We start from the raw sequence: 20,878 nt of genomic DNA on the forward strand, positions 1-20,878 counted from the left end.
CCCAATCCCTCTGCCCCATTGCAAGACTCCAACATAAGGGTCCCTACACATATCCAATTGCCCCCCTTGAATAAGCAGTCTGCCCCGCTGTGCTTTAACAAGTGTCATCGAATAATTTTTTTCTTTAACATCCCTTCCAGATGGGAAGAGGGAGAACTTTGGGTTAATTTCCTTTCAGATGCCTGGGGAGAGGCCACGTCCTCAGCAGGTGCGTCAACCCCCACCCCCTGCAGGCCCAAGCACCCTGGGGTGGGACTAACCAGGCCGCTGTGGGCAGGGCGGGGGCGGGAGGGTGGAGGTGGAGTCTCCTTTTTCTAGGCCAAGTGTCACCTGCCTCTTGCCCAGGGGCACTGCCCCGGCGCTGCTCTGCTAGTGCGGCGGCCGTAAGAAGCTGGGGCCCGCTCCCCGGAGTTTTGGGGCGGATCGCGGACCTTGCGAGCCCTGTGTCTCTGGCCCCCCAGGACACAGAACATGGCAGATGGGCCGCAGGCCAACCCCAAAGGGTTCAGGAAGAAGGGGCTGGTGAGACACCCCTCAGGGTGGAGGGGTCCGAGCCTCAGGGCCTCTTCTCCTTCGAGAACTTCCAGGTACGTGCCTGCTTCCCTGGGATGGGGCCCTGCATGGAGAGGAGCAGGATGAGGGTGGGGAACTGGCTCCTAGAATCCATTTCTTCAGAAAGGAGAGCTCTGAGTCTGTGATGATGGCTGAGATATGTCATTGCATTTTTAGCACTCCTGGGGCCTTTGGGATCACCTAGCCAATCCTTGTAGGCACTTGAGGCCCAGGGAGACTAAGGGATCTGTTGGTGGTCACACAGCCTTTTGGAAGTAGGGCTGCAGCTAGAACTCAGGGACCTAGGTCTCTTGGCTCTGGGCGTAAGAGCCAGCCAGCCAGCAGGCTGGGTCATATGACTCCCTGGTGTGCATATGGAAGGGGTTTGGTTCCGATCTGTGACAGGGTCCAACTAGACAGGGAAGTTCCTCTTAGGAATTTCCCATCCGCTGGCTGTCTTGGAAGCTAATTCCTGCTCAGGGTGGGAGGGAAGAGGCTCCTGGTGCCTCCGAGCTCTGTCATCCTGGGAGCTGTTCCTCCAGAAGGTGCAGGAAGGCAGGAGGTGCTCAGATCTTCCTGGAGGAGCTAATCACAGGGCAAGGGCAGCAGGAACCAGGGCATCAAGGGACGGCATTGATCGCGCCTGTAACGAGGCCCAGGAGGGAGCTGCAGGCTGGGAACTGCACGCAGGGGGAAGGGACGGACTCAGGACCAGGGTTTCTTCCTTTCTCAGATCTCACCTGGGGATGAAGACGTTCATCACCATCACCATCCTGGCCAGCAGCGGTGAGTGAGGGTGCTGGGAAACTCCTCCTTCTCCCTGCCCCCACCCCAGCCTGGGGCAGTCGGCATTTTCTATTTATGAGCCTCAAGGGTGCAGGGCCCGCATCTGAGCAAGCGTCATAAAGTGGTGGTGGTGGCTGGGCGTCGGGGCGCCCCGGGACACCGGGGTGCTTGTGTACATAGGAAAACGTGTTTGTGTATGTGTACATGCAGCGCATGCATGCATATATCTGCAGGTATCTATGTGTGTGGGGGTGTGTCTGAGCACATGGTGATGTCTATGTGTGTCACACACAGCATGATGTGTAAGTGTGTGTTCACAGCGGAGTGTGGGTCTCTAGAGCGTGTATATCAATGTAGGCTGCACGCATCTGTACACGACATGTGTGTAGCGGTGTCTGGGTGTGAGACGTACCGGAAGAGATGCAGCAGGTCTGAGGGCCTTCTTCCTTCTTCTTTCTGCGGGCCCCACCCCCCGGACAGCCAAGGCTCCTGACACACAGACAGGCCTCCTGGTGGCAGGTGCCCTGTGTAGGCGGAAGACGAGCTGAATGTCCCACTGACTTTCTCTACACCTGTCCAGTATCCCCTGAGCCCAACTAGGTTTGAGACAAAGGAAGAAAATATCAGAAACAAAATAAGGTTGCATGTGGCCAGACGTGAGAAACAGTTGGTTAAATTCAGCCAAAGTGACCTGTTATTTTGAAAATAAGCCCTTGAGTTCAGCACGCACAGGGGCTGGGAACGAGGCTGCAGCCTGAGTGAACGCAGGTTCTGTTTCTTCAGCTCGGAGTGGAGTGTGGACGTGGCCACTCTGGGTGCTGTGTGTGTGTGAGGGTGGGAGTGTGTGTATGTGTGTGTGTGCGCGCACGTATGGGCGTGGGAGGTGAGTGTGGGTCTGTTTGCGAGACTGTGTGAGTGGGAGGTATTTGTGGGTGAGTGTGTGTACGCACGTGTGCCGTTGGCAAGGATGAGAGTGTGCGTCTGTGTGAGAGGTGTGTGTGAGCATAGGAAGTATGTGTGGGCTTGTGTCTGCATGTGAGTATGTGTAGAGTTGTGTGGCATGTGGAGGAGGGTGTGCGGTGGGTGAGTGTGCATTTACGTCTCTGTGTGTGTAAGAGTGTGAGTGTGTGTCCCTCCTGTGTGCGGATGGGTGAGTTTTATGTGGGAGCTGATGGTTGGGGGCCCCTCACCAGGGGTAACACCTACAGGATGTGGGGGTGGGGTGGGGGGGGTGAGGAGGCCAGGATCTCACAGCATGCAGTGTCCGGTGTCCTGCAGGGGACTTGCTTGGCTGCTCTCAGACTTGGAAGTCAAAGAGTTTACGCAACCTGCCTCTGGCCCCACAACACTGATGGAGAAACCTGTTTGCACATCCGGGTCTGTCTGAGCCCCGGGGCTGCTTAGCACACATTTGAATCCAGCAACAAGAACCCTACAGAGCAGAAAGGTGGCGGGGGGAGCTCACATTCCTGGGCACTCCTCTTGACGCACTCCCCCCTCCCCCACCCCGGTCTTCCACACAGCCAAATCAGAGACAGCACGCAAGGGCCCCTCTCTCTCTGCCCCAGACACAACCTAGCTGTTTGCAGACCCTAAACCACCCTCTTAAAAATCGTCTGTGATTCCCCCCACTCCTTCTTTGTTCCCTCTCTCATTTGCTACTTATTCTCTGTACTGATGAAAAGCCCAGAACCAATAGACAGGAAGACTCAGGTGGAGTAGGATTCCTAAAACCAGCTCTCTGACGGGGAGGGCGGGCCTGGCCCAGGGTCCCAACAAGCCCTGAGAGGGGGCACCGCGGGGGAAACGAAGGTCTGGTGTGTGCCAGGCCCCGAGCTGGGCACTGGCCTGCCCGATCTCTGGAAGTTGGGATTGTTATTCCCATTTTACAGATGGGAAAACAGAGCCCCAGGGAACTTTAGTTCTGGGCCTGCCTCTGTCTGACTCCAAAGTCTGTGCTCTCCCCACTGAGGCATGTGGAGGTGGTGAGTCCCCTGTCATCACCAGAGATGTTGGACAACCCTGTCTCCAGAAACAAGTAATTTTGGCCTTTGGATTTCCATCCAACCTCTGTTTCTGAAATTCTTGGCCTACTCCCTCTCCCAGTACATTTCCTCTTTCAGGCCATGGAACAGGGTGGGGAACATGGAGAGAGCAGGGGGCAGGGAGCTGAACTGGGCACCTAGCCCTGGGCACAGACGGAGGAGCCTGGGTGGAGGAGGCATCCCAGCTCTGGGGCACACAAACCTGGGTTCCGGTCTCGGCTCTGCCACTTCCAGGCTGCATGACCTGGGCAAACCGTCACCTTTCTGAGCCTCAGTTTACTCATCCAGAAAATGGGGTGAGAGCAGCCCTCCTGCCTGTGTGGGGGATGGTCTCACCCAGGTAAGGACCCAAACACCAGGCTCGATGTGGACTCAGCAGTGAGCCAGCACATCCGGGAGCCCGGGAGTCAGGGAAGCAGGGGAGAGGAGAATACCTCGTTTCTGGAGTGAGCGGCCTGAAGGATGCCAGGAAGCTGATTTTGTGATTTTGCTGGGATAGGAAGTGTTGTTGCACTACCTGTGAGACAAGGACAAAGGGGAAGAAATATATGTGTGTGTGTGTGTGTCCATTGAATGTCCAGAGCATCCAATTGTCTCTGGATTAATCCTGAGATGCACAGGCCCCAGGGCTACGGTGGGGATGCTGAGTCCCCACTGGGAGCAGAGGAGCCAGGCATGTGGTGTTTGCAAAGCCCCTTAGGGTGTATCAGGCACTGGCCTCTCACTGCCCGGCTCCAAATTCTGCCTCCACTGCTTTTCGACAATGTTGTCTTGGGCAAGTTACTAAATGCTCTGGGCCTCGGTCTCCTCATCTGTAAAATGGGGGCCGTAGGGTGGCAGTGAGCACTTGATGAGTTATGTGTGAAGGGGTGCTCAGAGTAAGAATGTGTGTAACACAGCATGCCGGGGGCTCTGCGGGTTGCTCCGTCCTCCTGCTCTGCCCTCCCTCTTCCGCTCCCTCTCTCCCTCCCCCTTTCCCCAGCCCTGGGATGTAGGGAGGACAGCCAGTCAGACAGGAGCTCACAGCCCCCCCTCGGTCTTCTCGCAGTCCTGCCCGCAGCCCACAGCAGCGTGCTCAACCTCAAGTCCATGGTGGAGGCCATCACAGGGAGGAACGCCATCCTGTCCTTCGTGGGCTACGGCTGCTACTGCGGGCTGGGGGGGCGCGGCCTGCCCATGGATGAGGTGGACTGGTAGGTCTCGGAGAGTCTGGGCTGCTGGAACCGGGCGGGGACAGGGAAGGTCAGACGGTCTCCATCTCTGAGAGGTGGGGGAGGGCCCTTTCCCCAAGGAGGAGGCTTGTTCGGTGAGTCAGTGGCCAGAAGCCTGACCTTTGGCCCATGTCCTCCTCAACCATCCTGGACACTTTCCATTGTCCATTTCCAAGGTCTTGGGCTTGGAGACATTTGAACTTCTGTTTTCACTGGAAGGAAACTTTGACCTGTCCCCCAAAATACACGATAGCAACATTCACACAGCTTTGTTCCCGACAAAGGCAACGGCTGTGACCCTGCCCCTTGAAACTGAAGGCTCTGGAGGACAGGCCTGTGCTTCTTCCATCAGATTGGGAGTTTCCAGAAGTGGGGACTTATCCTCTGCTCCTGTCTACCCCCAAGGCAGCCAGCACCAAGTCTGGTAGCACTGGGGGCCCCATAAATGCATGTTGACTGATTGCCTGCCCTCTACCAGGGGGGATGGCACCGCTACATCACATTTGTCCCCACCCCCCCACCCCCCACTTAACCCTCCAGACCTTTGTCCCTCCCTGGTCATCACGCACAGCCAGGTACAGCCCCTGCATCTAGCCGGTCTCCTCCTACATGGACTTCACTCAGGCCCCTCCCTCCCACCCCGACCCCTCCCACAGCCTTAGCCAAGGCTCCAGAGGGGAAAGCTGGGGCTCTGGGCAGAGGACAAAGAGAGGGAATCATGGACAAGATCCCGGGGCACTGGCCTGGCTCCACCTGGCTGTGTGACTTCAGGCAAGTAACTGACCTCTCTGAGCCTCAGTCTGAAGGTCTGACTCGTGATGGACGGGAACAGATGATCATGATAGGGGGCACTGCCGGCGGGAGAGGGGCCAAGCCTGGCCATGCCTGCCTGCTCTCCTCTTCCCGCCCGCAGGTGCTGCCATGCCCACGACTGCTGCTACCAGAAGCTCTTTGACCTGGGCTGCCACACCTATGTGGACCACTACAACTACACCATCGAGAACAATACTAACATTGTCTGCAGTGAGTGCCTCTCCTGCCATCGCCACCTCCCCCTAAGAAAGCATGGACTGCCAGATCCCACCCCACAGCCTGTGCTAGGGCCGTGGGCAGGGTTGCCAGATGGCATACAGGATGCCCACATAAACAATGAAAAATGTTTTCATACAAGTATATCCTAAATATTGCGTGGGACATACTTATACTGAAAACTAAATATTAGCATAAAATTAATTAGTATTAGTATTAAATGAAGAATTAGCATAAGTATATCGCATGCAATATTTGGGATATACTTATACTAAAACATTTCTTGCCTGAAATTCAGATGTAACCAGACACCTTGATTTTTGTTTGCTTGTTTGTTTGCTAAAACTAATACCCCTGGTGGTGGCTCTGTTACATCTCCCCAGTGTGCTCTGGGCCCCCAAGCCTGAATCAGCCCCTTGGTTCTCTAGTCCCCGAGATTCTTAAGCTTTGGAGAGCTTAAGGAGTGATTCTAATTGAGTGGGTCGGGTCTGGGTGGGGTCCAGGACTCTCTGTTTCTAACCAGATCCTCAAGTGATCCTGAAACTTTGTGTCAGGCTGGCCTGGGAATCCGGGGACCTGGGTTGGAACCCAGGTTCTCCCGGCATCTCCTTGCTGTATGACTCTGGGCAGGGTCCTTCCCCACCTGGCCTCAGTCTCCCCGTGGGTACATTGAGGGGCAAGCAGACCCATTCTCTTCTAACTCTGTCATTGGGACCCCAGCAGGTGAGGCAGCCCCATGCTAGGACACCCAGTGTTTCTAGGGATTCAAGGTGTTGGAGCCAGTCCTGGTGGGTTCCCTCCTTTACCATGAACTCTCCGTGGTCATTCCACACCTGAGGGGTGCAGCATCCAAGCTGACAGCCCAGGTGTCCCTACCCTGCCCCCCTTCATGCCTCTCCCTGGGGCAGCAGGTGCCCCCTGTCCCAGTCCCGTGGGCAGCCCTGGGCTCCCTTTGTCTCCTTATCTTAACCATGCTGTGTGCCGTCCCTCACCAAGAGCTCACAAGTGATGCCAGCTTTGCAAAGAAACTCAAGACTCTGTTCTCTGGGAGAGAGTCTGGTGGGGAAGTGGGCACATCCAGAGACCTTTGGCAGCCCAGGGCTGGGTGGTCCCCATACTCTGCTGTGCAGATGTGCCGCAGAGGGACCAGCTTGAGAGGGGAGTTCATTAAGCAGTTCAAGGAGAGGGATCTCGCCCCTCCACCCCTAAGACAGTGGACTCACCCAAGCAGTGGTTTTCACGCTGGGTCCTGGGGATTTTTGGGGCCCTCAGGTCAACTGCTGTGAAAGGTGATTGGGGGAGGGGGCGGTTACCCCTGGATGGGTGGTCCAGCTAGCTCTTTAATGTATTTTGTAGCTCAAGTGGCTTCTCTTCAGCTGTTTTTTTTTTGTTTTGGGGTTTTTTTTTTTAATTTTTTTTTTTTTTGATCGCACTGGGTCTTCATTGTGGTGTGCAGGCTCCTCTAGTTGCAGCACACAGACTCGGTAGTTGTGGTGAGAAGGCTTAGTTGCTGTATTTGGGATTCGTTCCCCTACCAGCGATGGAACCTGGGCCCCTGTGTTGGGAGCGCAGAGTCTTAACCACTGGACCAGCAGGGAAGTTCCCTCTTTCAGCTATTTGATGTATTAGTCTTTGGCAAGGAGTTTCACACCAGAGAAAGTATTCTGCTGATGGCAAGTTTGCAAAGTTTGCAAACCATTGGGCTAGTGAGTGGTTCTCGAAAGGTGTTCCCTGAAACTGCAGCATGAACGGCTCTTGTTAGAAAGGCAATTATCAGGCCCCACCCAGACCTACTGAATCTGAAGCTCTAGGAGTGGGATCAGACAGCCTTAGTTTTAACAAGCCCTCTAGCTGATTCTAACGCGCACCTAAGGCTGAGAACGGTGGGGTAGATGGTTTCTGAAGGCCCATAATACCAATAGCATTTGCTCCATGGGAGGCATTGAGCTAAGCTCTTTACAAGCGTTTTTGTCACTCCATCCTTACCACAAACTCCCTCCAGGGTGGGTGTGCTGTGATTCTGTGCTTGAGAGAGGAGGCCTGCCATGGTAGAAAGTTAACTGGTCTGGGGGCAGGGGGAGGTGGTTCCTGACACCTGAATGTCCGTCCCTGCTCTGCCTTGGCTTTATTGGGTGACAGGCAAATGGTACCCTTTCCTGGGCCTCAGTTTCCCCATCTTGACATTGTCCTGTTGGGCTTCGGTGGTTCTCTGTCTACCATGCACCGGGGGCACCCGGAGGGCTGTGAATGCTGAGGCTGGGCCCCAGCCCCGAGATCCAGAGCCTGCAGGCCTGGGGTGGACCCGCCGGTCGTGCTGGTGCTGCCAGCCCAGAACCACCTTCCGAGGTCCACTGTGACCTCAGAGTCTGTGCGCTCCACTCCCCACAGGCGAGCTCAACCAGATGGAGTGTAACAAGCAGACGTGCGAGTGCGACAAGAACTTGGTCCTGTGCTTCCAGAACCAGACGTACAGGGAGGAGCATCGAAACTACCCCAACATCTACTGCCAGGGCCCCGTGCCCAGCTGCAGCATCTACGAGCCACACCCCCTGCCTCCCTAGCGCCCCTGGGGTGCTGACAGAGAAGAGGGGTGGAGGTTCCGGCTCTGGGGACCAGACGGATGGAGCAGGTGGAGATGGGGGAAGATCGGGAGCCCTGGGGGCTGCCTGATGCCTCCTCCCTGGAGCCCTCCAGCGAGACCGGCCCCAGAGGACTCAGAAAGGCCCAGGCCCTGGCCATGGCCACCCGACTCCTCCAGCCCAGTCCTGGGTGTGGCTTTATCTTGGACATGGCAGGGGGCACGTGCCCTGTTGGGGTCTCTCCTGAGTGTGAAAGGCAAGGCCTGTGAGAGAACGGGGGCCTCTGAGGGGGGCCTCTCACTGGCCCCAGCTTGACCTCCTCAGTCAGGCCCTCAAGGCTGGGTCCCAGGGTCTTCGAGACCCAGACCTGGGGCAGCCAACATGGGCCCAGAGCCTGGTGTGTCCTAGGACCAGGTTCCCAGGCAGACAGGGTACTGGTCACATGGCCTGGTTCTGGGGGCCCCTTGGCTACTCCCATGTGATGACTCAGGGTGATTCCTGCTTCGGGGACCTTGCAGCCCTCCAGAGCCCCATTAAAGAGCAGGTGGCCCCATCTCGGCCTTCGTCAAGGTGGTGCATGTGTCCCGGCCCAGACACCACAGGATGGCCACAGGGCTTACGTCCCAGCCCTGAAGTCTGGCCTCAGTTACCCAAAGAGCCTCAGAGCAGGCTCCTGGGCACTGACAGAACCCACAGGTAGCCCCCTAGGTCCACAGGGACCAAGATGGGGGCAACACACAATTGTGTCCCCCCCGTTCAGGTCCTCCTTCCTCCCCCGCCGACCCACTCATGTCAGAGCCACACCCTGGCCACAGAGCTGCTCTGAGGGGCACCCCGACCCCAGGCTCCCTGGGTCCCAGAAAGACACAGGAAGGGGCAAGGCCCAGGCCTCCAGGCCTTCCCCCTGCACTTCTCCTTGTGTAACAGCCAGGCCAGGGGGTGGAAGGGCCGGAACCCTCTCTCCCTGGGCACGCAGAGGCAAGGCTGCAGCCTGGCGACAGACACCCTCTTGATGGGAAGGAGGCGGAGGGCTGGGACCCGCCTCAGTAATGGAGAGACAAAGGCAGGAGGGACCAGGTCCAAGCAGGGGCTGTGGGGAAGATTCCAGAAGGCAGTAGGGAAGGAGCAGGATGTGAAGAGGGAAGGGAGGGGAGAAAGTGGGAGAGAGGTGAGACTAGGTGAGGACCAGACATCCAGACCAGAGTGGTCTTGGCAGGAGAAAGGGGGCAGAGGAGCCTTGGGGGTGCGGGGGTCCCCTTGGGCCCAGGTTCACTTTGGGGCCTGTGGGATTGCGGGCAGAGGAGGAGGAAGATCAGGCCTCAGCGGCCCATTTTCCTGACTCTGCCTCAGCATTGATGTTTCCCAAGGTGCGCCTTCCCCGTGCTTCCTCCACTCACCTCTTGACCTCAGGGTCAGCGGCCTCCAAGAAGCCAGCGTGCCCTGCTCACCCCGTCTTCTGCCTTTGTCCGTGTCAACCCCGAGGGCCCACTGATGCAGCGCTGTGACCCTCCCCAGATGCTGAGAACATCTACCAGGAATTTTGCCCTCCCTGGGGCCCCTAAGGACCACTGTCGGGGGGAAGGGACAGCCAAGAAGAGCAGAGGCAGGTGAGGACGTGGGGGTGGAGAGAACATCTATGAAAAAGATGGCAGGACTGGATGGAGCCCTGCCAAGCTGCAGCTTCTAGAACACCTGCCTTGGGTCCTGGGTCAGCTGTCACTGTGTGTGGAAGGAGGTCCACCTCCTGCTGTCCTGCTGGTCATGGTGTGATGGCTGTGGTCCCCTGTGTGCCCTGAACCAACCTGCCTAGTCACCGAGATCCTCTCAGGAGCCTACCTTCTCCTCACCATCCTGGGCTGACCCCATCATCTGAGCTGAAACCCCACCCAAGCAGGGATGGAGCCAGGATGTGGAGTCCCCCAGATGTGGGGACCACAGAGGCCTGGGCCCCTTGCCCGTGGGAGCTCAGGTTTCTGGCTGTGCCCCTCCACACCTGCACACCCCCTCCCCTCCTAAAGGTCTGTGTGTTGGGATGGGATTCTGTTGCTAAGGGGTCCTGCCTCTCCCCACTCACTCCAGACTCCCCCAGATGCTGCAACCCCCAGAGACTGTCCACAGGACGTGGCACACCCTCCTCAAACTAATAAAGGCCTCCTATGTCAACTCCCCACTGCTGGGTCCTCCTTGGCACTGCACCCACTCGCCAGGTGTTGGGGGGAAGTGCAGTGACTCCCTCCTGCGTCTCCAGCTCTAGGGAAAGTGGGTTCCTTGACACTAAGCAGTTGGCATGGCCTGTCCCCTTCCTGCTCCCGGCCTGCATGAAGTGGCCCTGGTCTAGCAGAGATGTGAATGCTGGGAGGGGTGGAAAGCAGGGCTGTGGTCCAGCGGTGGGACAATGATAACAGCTACTGGGCTGAGTGCTTGCCAGGCGTCCATCTCCACAATGCTGTTCCTCCACCCCATCCTCTTCTGTTGAACAACTGAGGCCCAGAGAGGGAAAGTAACTTGCCCAAAGTCACACAGGTCGTTTGTGATGGGGCTGGGATCTAAATCCTCAGCGTCTGACTTTTTTCTTTTTAAGAACTTTTATTGAGATACAGGTAACAGACAATAAACAGCATATATTTAGAGTGTACAATTTGGTATCCCAATCTCCCAATTCATCCCCCCCAACCCTCCCCGCTTTCCCCACTTGGTGTCCATGTGTTTGTTCTCTACATCTGTGTCTCTATTTCTGCCTTGCATTTCCTCTTTCATAGTTGTTAGCATTTGCCTTATGTATTGAGGTGCTCCTATATTGGGTGCATATATATTTATAATTGTTATCTCCTCTTCTTGGATGGATCCCTTGATCTTTATGTAATGTCCTTTCTTGCCTCTTGTAACATTTTTTATTTTAAAGTCTCTTTTATCTGATATGAGTATTGCTACTCCAGCTTTCTTTTGATTTCCATTTGCATGGAATATCTTTTTCCATCCCCTCACTTTCAGTCTGTGTGTGTCCCTACGTCTGAAGTGGGTCTCTTGTAGACAGCATATATATGGGTCTTGTTTTTGTATCCATTCAGCCAGTCTGTGTCTTTTGGTTGGTGCATTTAGTCTATTTACATTCGAGGTCATTATCAATATGTATGTTCCTATTACCATTTCCTTAATTGTTTTGTTTTTGTTTCTGTAGGTCCTTTTCTTCTTTTATGTTTCCCACTTAGAGAAGTTTCTTTAGCATTTGCCGTAAGGCTGGTTTGGTGGAGCTGAATTCTCTTAGCTGTTGCTTGTCTGTAAAGCTTTTGATTTCTCCATCGAATCTGAATGAAATCCTTGCTGGGTAGAGTATTCTTGGTTGTAGGTCCTCCCCTTTCATCACTTTAAATATATCTTGCCACTCCCTTCTGGCTTGCAGGGCTTCTGCTGAGAAATCAGCTGTTAACCTTATGGGAGTTCCCTTGTATGTTATTTGTCGTTTTTCCCTTGTTGCTTTTAATAACTTTTCTCTGTCTTTAATTTTTGTCAGTTTGACTACTATATGTCTTGGTGTGTTTCTCCTTGGGTTTATCCTGCCTGGGATTCTCTGTGCTTCCTGGACTCGGGTAGCTATTTCCTTTCCCATGTTAGGGAAGTTTTCAACTATAATCTCTTCCAGTATTTTCTCGGGTCCTTTCTCTCTCTCTCCTCCTTCTGGGACCCCTATAATGCAAATGGTGGTGTGTTTAACATTATCCCAGAGGTCTCTTAGGCTGTCTTCAGTTCTTTTCATTCTTTTTTCCTTATTCTTTTCCACATCAGTGATTTTCACCATTCTGTCTTCCAGCTCACTTATTTGCCCTTCTGCCTCAGTTAATCTGCTGTTGGTTCCTTCTAGTGTATTTTTCATTTCAGTTATTGTGTTGCATATCTCTGTTTGTTTGTTCTTTAATTCTTCTAGGTCTTTGGTAAACTTTTCGATCTTTGCATCCAGTCTTTTTTCAAAGTCCTGGATCATCGTCACCATCATTATTCTGAATTCTTTTTCTGTAAGGGTGCCTATCTCCTCTTCATTTAGTTGTTTTTCTGGGTTTTTATCCTGTCCCTTCATCTGGTACAAAGTCCTCTGCTTTTTCATTTTCTCTATCTTTCTGTGGCTGTGGTTTTCAGTTTCACAAGACGAAATACTGCTGATACTGCTTGATACTGCTGTTTTCCCTCTTGTGGAGGAAGCTCAGCATCTGACTTTTAATGTCATCTCTTTGCATCTTCTTAATGATGACTCAGGCTGCTGGGGCCAGTGGGACAAGTAACTGAGAGTCCAGCAGAGTGCCAGGTCCTGGGTCCTGGCCTTGGCCGCTTGCCTGTGATGGGCATCCGTTCCCCCAAGTGTGGAGAGACCAGAGCAGGTGTTTCAGATGCCCCCCAAAGCTGTGGGTTTTCCTGGGACATCTAGGGGTCATCTCTGGGGAAGGGGAGGCTGAGCAGATGGGGATCTGAGCCTCCCAACTTGTTCTTCCATGAGCAGCCCTGCTTTTCCTGTGTTATGTATTGATCCTTCACATGAGCTACTGTAAGAAGAAAAGAGACTCTTCAGCTGAAATTTTGAAAACCCCTGGACGTGATCATCCACTGTTTCACTCATTCAACAGATATATCCCGATGGCCTCCTATGGACCAGGCATAAGGCTGGGCTTCAGGGTAGACACCACTAATCAGACACAGCCTCTGCCCCCAGGAAGCCCACAACCTGGGAGGGGGAGGCAGACACGTGGACCTATACCCTTGACCTATGGTGCCAGGTGGTGTCAGGGGAGCACGAAGGGTGGAGTCAGATCCGGAAGTGGCCCCCACAGGGAGAGGGTGGAGCTGGGATGGTATATTTGATGCCTCTGGAGGTGGTGAGGGGGAGTGGGTCACAATTTTTGAGGAAGGGCTCTTTGCTTCTACAGTCTGGGTGGTCTTTCCTCAAGTTAGTGAGGTCTTTTATGCTAAGGCTCGAGGAGGGGGATGGACTTGCTTTCCACTGGTCTGGGGGCTGCCACCAGCAAAGACTCTTTCCTCGACCAAAATTTAGTCAGGCTCCTCTGAGATTTTTTCTTAGCTAGGTCTCAACATTTGGGTTTCTTTTGACTGGTTTAGCAAGAATCCTGTCATGTGGGTTTAGTGAGAATCCCCACCCATCTTCAATATCTGATCAAATTCCTCAACCTCCATCATCCCCCTGGTGCAGGGATGGGAGGGTGGGATACGTGATCACCCCCACCTGCTTTCTGCAAGAATCCTGTTAGGTCAGTTTAGCAAGAATTTTCTACCCTCTTAGCAATTTTCCATACCTCCTCACCCCCAACCCCTGCCATAAATCCCCACTTAAGAAAAGCGAGGCTATGAGATTGTATTTGGAATTGAGCCCAATTCTATACTGGCCCCTATTGCAATAGTTCTTGAATAAAATCTGTTTTGGCCACTTCAACTAATGTCCAGTTCTGGTTTTCTAAGAGTTGTGACTCAGACAAAATCAGATTCATCATTGGACCCTGGGATCTCTGCCAACTAAAAATTGTCACTTTCCATGTGTTTCTGTAAGAATGAAGTCACCAGCCACTGCAGCTGCTGACCTTCAACACACCCTGGAAGGAGTTCAGGGTGGAGATCAGGAATGAGGCCCTCTGTGCTCTGGGAAAAACCGGCAGAACTGGTCTTCAGATACTTAGATATTTTCCGGAGAAGATTTTATGAGCCCAATTTCTTGCATCTTCTTGTATCTAGAAAAGCACTACAATTATTAACAGAGCAATCTGCTCCTTGTAACTAGCAGCAACCTTCTTGACTAACGGTAACCTTTTGTCAAAATGTGTGGTCAACTGCCTGTACCCCCTTCACCAAAATCACATATATTCTGACCTCTCCCTCCCTCCCTCCATACCTTTTAGGAGCAGCTCCTCAGTGCTATTCCAGTTGCTATAGTCCTCATTTTGCCCCCAATAAAACTTAACTCACAACTCTCACGATGTGTATTTTTAAAAATTCGACACCTCTCACTTTCAGTGGGAAACTAGTACAGCCTCGGGGGTTATTACAGCAGAGCCCTGTTCATTGTCTTTGAGCTATTTCTTCCCTCTTGGTTAGACTCCTTTCTGCTTTGTTATCTGCCTGTAAACTAGAACGGATACTTCCATCCTGCACATTTTGTTAATTCTTTAAGCTTTCTCCGAAATCTGGCTACAATGTTTCAAATGAATGTTTCCAACGTTTCTCCCATCCTCTTGACTTGGAGTCACTGAGAACTAAAACCCAATTGCCCAGATCCTTGTTGGAACTTTCTACAGAATCCCTGTGAGCTGAAGCTGGATGCGTCCATGCTCTTCTCCGGGAAACAAACGTGACCGTGACACCGAGGTCCGTGCCATCACCAAAGATGATGCAAACTGCAAGCCAGGAGGACTGATGGCTTGCCGCTGCTCTCCTCACTTCACCATCTACAGATGCTTCGAGGTCGGCATCTAGAAATCTCAACTGGCTGCCTTCCGGACTCAGAAACTGGGTTTTGTGGCTCCAATCAATAATCTCTGTTTTTCTTTCTTTCTCTCTCTCTTTTTTTTTAATAGAAATCCCCCTCATTTAAGTGCTTGATGGTTCAAACGATCCAGAAAATACCCTTTACTACCAAGTCTCGACAGATGGTGCCACTAATGAACAAAAAATGACTAATCGAGAAATGAACTCATTCATATTGTTCAGAAGAAAGAAGGTCTCCTCTGTCCCTGAACAAGAGGAGGGACGGGCCAAGACTCTCTCCTTGACCAAACTTTAGGCTCCTCTGAGACATTTTCTCAACTCGGCCTCAACCTGTGAGCTCCTGTGTTCATCTTTCCATCCTTCTTGTGTTTAGCAAGAATCCTGCCATATCAGTTTAGTGAGAATCCCCACGCTTCCTCAATATCTGATCAAATTCCTCACCCCGCCCCCAACTAGTCCGCAGGTGTAATCTCATCACCACGACCTGCCTTATGCAAGAATCCTGTTCGGTCCGTTTAGCAAGAATCTCCTACTCTCTTAGCAATTTTCCAGCCACTGACCCCCCACCCTGCTCCTTAATTAGAAATCCCCACTTTTCTTTGTTCTAATAAGAGTTAAGCCCCGTTCTTTCCCCCCATCGCAATAGTTAATAAAATCTACTTTTACCAGTTGGACTTCTGTCCAGTTCTGATTTTCTGCAGCACCATCTCTGCGCAGACCTAGGTCAGTTTTCCATTCTCAGAGAATCACTGCCCCTCACCCCCATTCTTCAGACCCCTCCGGGGAGTGGCTGCTCTTTTCCAGAACTTGGGCGACACCTAGTGGTCATGGTCACCACCAATGCTTTGCTCCATACCTCCTGCCCCTCTGTGTCTGAACCCAGTGAGAGACCCTGCCCCAGGCTGGCAATGCCCAGGAGAGCACTAGGAAACCATCATTGTCACCTCTACTTTATCACTGCCATCAACACTGCCTCTCATAAGGAGTAGACCGGATGCAACCCTGGCTCTGCCGCTCACAGGGCACTTGGCCTTGGGTTAGTTGCCTCATCCCTCCCGGTCTGCATCTCCCCCTTCAGTAAAATGTGGGCAATAATGAAGAGCACATTGTGGGGTCTGAGGACTACGTGAGGCCACGGAGGAGAATGCCCTCAGCACACGGCCTCGTGCAGAGACTGGAAACTCAGTGCTGGAGACTGGGGCCCTCGGCTTTGTGCTGGGCCAAAGGTCCTCAGGGCCAGATCGGCAGAGGGCAGCAGGTGGAAGGAAGGGAGATGCTAATGGGAGTGTCTGGCCTGTGAAATTCTCCCCCAATGGAAACCTGGCAGAGCAGAGCTGTGATTTAGCTAGAAAATCCGTCTCTGTGCACGTAGGTGTTGGCGGGGCAGGGGGAGGGGGGAGGAGAGAGGCAGAAGGAGAAGAGAAGGGGGCAACTTAGTGTCCTGACTGCACAGCCAGGCACCTGGCACCTGCCCAGCCCTGGTCTCAGCTGGGCCTGGGAGCCACTGTCTTCATGCTCGGGACCAACGATGAATGCAGGGGGGCAGCCCTGTCCTCCTCAGAGGCTGGCGCAAGAACGCTGTTGTCAGCTCCCCCAGCTGTGGCTTCTGACAAGCAGCTGATGCCACCAGCTGTTACAACAAGTATAGCTGGGCATCGGGAGGCAGGGGTTCACGGAACGAAGTCCTGGCACGTGGCCTTGCAACCCCGCCGAGCACCCTGCCTCCTGGGCTGGCGGTCTGGGATCTCAGGATGTCAGGGCCCAGTGAGTAGAGCAAGATTTACTAAGCACTTACTGCATGCCAAGCACAGGGCTCAGAGCGCTGTGTGGGCCATCTCATTTAACCCTCCTAGCAACCCTATGAGGTGGGGGCTATTCATAGTGTGGTTTGTAAAAAGAGGAAACTGAGGCCCAGGGAAGCCAAGTAAATTACTCAAGGTCATGCAGCAGAAGCAGGGTTTGAACCCTGACCCCAGAGCCTTAGCCTCAGAGAGCATCCCGTCAACACCCTCATTGTGAGAAAGCGGATGGGACACAAGAAATTTAGAATCGGAAGGCATGGGTTCCTATTCCAGCCCCACCTGCCCGCTCAGACCCTCTGTTCTCACCTGTGAAAAGGGGCTGAATAAGTCCTGAGACCCCACTGATGATCAAGAAGACGACGGGTGAAAAAGAGCTTCAGGAGGGGTCAGGTGTACACGAATAGAAACCTGGGGCCCAGAAAGAGGAGGGGGCTTGTGTGAGGTGGTCCTCACTCCCGCTTCCTTCTCTCCAGCCTGCTAGCTCGCCTCCTTCCATCCCTCTTCAGCTCCACCCCTGCTTCACACTCAGCTCTAGCTGCCTCTCCCTCACCTCCCTCCCCACCTTTACTCAGGCCATTCCCTCTGCCTGGCGCCCTCTCCCTCCTCTCTGCCTTGCTTGGCTGACTCCCACCCAACCTTCAGGTCTGGAAGCCTCTGCTGACCAGCAGGTCTGGATGGGGTGCCCCTCAGGTGTGCCTGCATCCAGATCACCCCGCTCCTCATTGTCCTGTTATCACCTGTTTACCTGTCTGTCTTCAGCTCAGCTGTGAGTTTTTGGTGCCCTCCCATTTCCACCGAATCCCCAGTGCCCAGCCCCATCTCGGAACACTGGATATGTCACTGGGTGAATGAATGAATGAAACCACACAACCATTTAGTGGCTTGGCCAGAACCTGGACCTAGGCATCCCTCCAGGGCAACTATTTAACCCTCTGGAGCAGCCTCCTCGATTACCCCTCCCCCAAGTCTCTCCAGTACTGGATTCCTTCCAGGATAAGCCTGTGGAGGGGAACCTTAGGGCGAGGAGAGTCAGCCTGGTCTCAGGTCCCTGCTCTGCCACATGTTATCGGTGTGGCCTTGAGCCTCAGTCAATTGGGGGTTGATCAGCATCTGCCTGAGGATGGTTGGGTACACTGTGCACAAAGGGAGCCTCCTGCCTGGGCAAGGTGAGTCCCAGCATCTGAAGGCTGCTCGTTCCAGCAACCAAAGGTTGGGGGCCACACCTGGATTCCCATTCTCCCCCGCTCAGGGTCCCGGGGCCTGGGCCGCACCCCCTCCCCCAGCTCTCTGTTCTCCCACTGGACGTGATTCTGCTTCCCGATGAGCCCAGTAATGCCTGGCCCATCCCAGGAGCCCTGGACAAGCCCCTGGACTCGCTGGCTCAGAAACCCAGTCACCTCACTCCGTGCCAGACCCTGGCCGGCTGCCCCGCGCCAGGCCCGCAGCCATGCCCACGCCGCTGCCTTATGCCACACTCCCCACATCTGTTCATCCCCGCGCCTTTCACAGCTTCGCAGACACCCTGGAAGTGGAGATGGGGGACAGTGACTCTGCCTGCCATACACACAGTCGCCCCAAAGCAGTGACAGCCGCTCCCCGTGGGGCACTGAGCCCAAAGCCCACCCTTGGTGGAGGGCGTGCCACCACTCCACCTCCGTGACTGGTAGCTTCACCCAGACGACAAGAAATGCAGCTGAGGAAAAGCTGCAGGCAGAGCTGTTGTAAAAATGCATCTACACTCGATGTCTGTCCACTTTTGAGGTGGGGCGCTCGCGCCTACAACAGTGCTGAGTGAGAAGGGAATGCACACCACTGTGTCCCCACGATCGCCACAGCCCTCCCCACGTTAGTCATCAAACGCCCTGGTCCCAGCCGTCCATCTGGCTGTCGGTTTTGCTCCTGAGGACACTGGGCTGTCCAAGTTCTCCCAGGTGGAAAGTGGCTCAGAGCACTGGGACCCCCACTGCTCCCAAGATCAAGCCCAGACTTCTCACAGAGGCCACAGGCTCTCCTTGATCTGGCCCTGCCTCCCTCACCTCTTTTGCTCGCTGTATAATCTACCCCCACATTCTGGGCTCCCCACTCTGAGCTTATGCAATCTCTTTACATTGATCTTATGTCGTTCAACATATACATCAGCAGCGACTTAAAAAAGGCACAGGGACTTCCCTGGTGGTCCAGTGGTTAAGACTCTGTTCTCCCAATGCAGGGGGCCGAGGTTCCACCCCTTGTCAGGGAACTAGATCCCACATGCCTGCCGCAACGAAGGAGACTGCCTGCGGCAACTAAGACCCAGCACAACCAACTACATAAATACATAAATATATATATATTTTTAAAAAGGCACAGATCCTTGTCCTTAGGAGCTCATCTTCCAGTGTTGGGGAAGGTGGGGGTGCAGACAATGAACAGCGGGTATCCGTAGTGTATAGCGCATCGGGAAACAGAACAAGATGAAGGGGATGGGAAAGGCCAGGGGAGGGAGGGGGGGCAGTATCAAAGGGGGTGGTCATATAAGCTTTATTAGGAAGCTGAGCTTCCAGCAAAGACTTGAAGGAGGTCGGGAGTGAGGCACATGGGACGCCCCTTCCAGGCAGAGGGAACCGTCCTGTGACAGGGTGCTCGGGAGGGAGGGTGCCTGGTGTGTTCAAGGAACAGAGCAGCGTGGAGGCCTTTGGCTGAGGTGGAGGGAGTGAGGGGGAGAGCATAGGAGGTGAGGCTGCGGGCAGAGGACCATGGGGGCTTCAGGGCTTTGGAAGAACATTGGCTCTTACTCAGAGGGAAGTGGGGAGGGTATGAGCAGAGGAGCGACACGACCAGACACCAGACACCTTGCTGACCAGCTGCTGGTGGATGAGAGACTGCAGAGGCCAGCGTGGAGGCGGAGAGAATGGTGAGGGCAAGCATTAGCCCAGGAACGAGGTGATGGTGGCTCAGACCAGGATGGTAGCCTTGAAGCTGGCCTGGTTTGTTCTAAATCTTTCCCCTCTCTCTTTTTTTAAATGTATACATTTTACTGAAGTATTTTTTAAATATAGAATCTAAATGTATTTTGAAGTTTCCAACCAACACCTTAGATGTGGGATATGAGAAAAAGAATTTGACATGCCTTTTTCTGGCTTGGGGGAGAGGCACACACGGAGGACGGCCCTTCGGCTGATTTGGGGAGAGCCTGGTGACAGCGGCGCTTTCCAGCAGGTTTGTTGAATTACCCTCCATCCCTCTTCCCCACTTGACTATCCCAACTCCTCCTCGTCTTTCAGCTCTCAGACCCCCAGCATTCCTCTGGGAGGCCTTGCCTGACCCCCCGCCCCCCATGGTGGTCATTGCCCCCCGCGCTGACCCCAAATCCAGCATCTCCCAGCCTGCTCTGCAATCACCCGCTGACCTGTGTTGTGCCTGGTATGAGAGCAGCTTGGAGTCGGATGCACCTTTATTTCTCTGCCTTAGCGCAGGGCCTGGCTTGGAGCAGGCCCTCGATGTGGATTTGTTGAGGCGCTGAAGGATCGCCTTTCCAGGAGAGCGGGCTTTCCCAGGGAAAGCCACCGACATCCCTGCACAGTCCCACCACTGTCCTGTCCTCCCAGAATCAGGGCATCGACATGAGCGGTTTGATACCACCACAGGCCCATTTTACAGATTAGAGTTGGAGGCCCAGGCAGTGGATGATGGCCTGGATCTCACACTGAAATCCTTGCCCACATGCTGAACCCAGCCCTGGCCCCCCTTCCTCCACTGTGTCAGCTGGCCAGTCCTGAGCTAATCCCTGTTGTGGTCCAGAGTCCCCAAGGAGGGGAGGTGCCTGGCTTGGGGCCAGACACCCTGGTTCCATGCCTGCCTTTCTGTGGTCACTCCCCTCACAGCCTTTTACAACCTTCCCTGATGCCCACCAACCCCACGCTTCCTTCTGCAGTAGCAATTACTACAGCAGGTGGGCAGGTGGGAAGAACAGACCAGTTTCCCATGTGACCTGCCAGCTGAGCCAGACAGAGCCCTGGAGCCCTGGTTCCCAGACCCCCTGCCGACCACCCACCTCTGGCTTCCCTTTCTGTCCTCACACCCATGACAGCGTCACTCAATCCAGATTGTAAGTGTCTGAACTTGAACTTCTAAAATCTGCCCTGGCTCTCAACGTTCTCCCCAGGATATTTAGACCTGATTTCGTTTACTGTGTTTAAATCTCTGCATCCCTTACTGCCCAGCTCTGCGCCTGCCGCCTAGCAGAGCCTCAATAAACGTCTGTTGGATGACTGAGTGATTACAGCCTCTGCGTGTTCTCCATTATTGCATGAAGATGGCCTTTCTCCACCCAAGCCTGTCAGGTAAGGCGCAGGGGCACGTGCATGCTGTCCCTGTGGTCTCCAGTGCTGAGAACCCTGGAGCCTCGGGGAATG

The 20,878-nt window shown here is 54.2% G+C and overlaps 1 protein-coding gene across 1 annotated transcript; it reads left to right on the plus strand.

Annotated features, from left to right (window-relative positions):
* The first annotated feature begins 471 nt into the window (after nucleotides 1-471).
* PLA2G2F (phospholipase A2 group IIF) lies at nucleotides 472-8,184 on the plus strand. The gene is made up of 5 exons (XM_057715230.1): nucleotides 472-587; nucleotides 1,286-1,338; nucleotides 4,432-4,576; nucleotides 5,508-5,617; nucleotides 8,012-8,184. Exons 1-5 carry the CDS (start codon nucleotides 472-474, stop codon nucleotides 8,182-8,184), a joined length of 597 nt encoding a protein of 198 aa, XP_057571213.1.
* Nucleotides 8,185-20,878: the final 12,694 nt, after the last annotated feature.

Source organism: Hippopotamus amphibius, chromosome 1 (genome assembly GCF_030028045.1).
Source record: "Hippopotamus amphibius kiboko isolate mHipAmp2 chromosome 1, mHipAmp2.hap2, whole genome shotgun sequence".
Lineage (NCBI taxonomy): Eukaryota > Metazoa > Chordata > Mammalia > Artiodactyla > Hippopotamidae > Hippopotamus > Hippopotamus amphibius.

Bases quoted from the DNA above. Each gene is read 5' to 3' on its own strand.
- PLA2G2F (XM_057715230.1), top strand. From the start codon at position 472: ATGGCAGATGGGCCGCAGGCCAACCCCAAAGGGTTCAGGAAGAAGGGG. The intron at 588-1,285 runs GTACGTGCCTGC...TTCCTTTCTCAG, and splicing joins TCTCCTTCGAGAACTTCCAG to ATCTCACCTGGGGATGAAGA. The intron at 1,339-4,431 runs GTGAGTGAGGGT...GTCTTCTCGCAG, and splicing joins CACCATCCTGGCCAGCAGCG to TCCTGCCCGCAGCCCACAGC.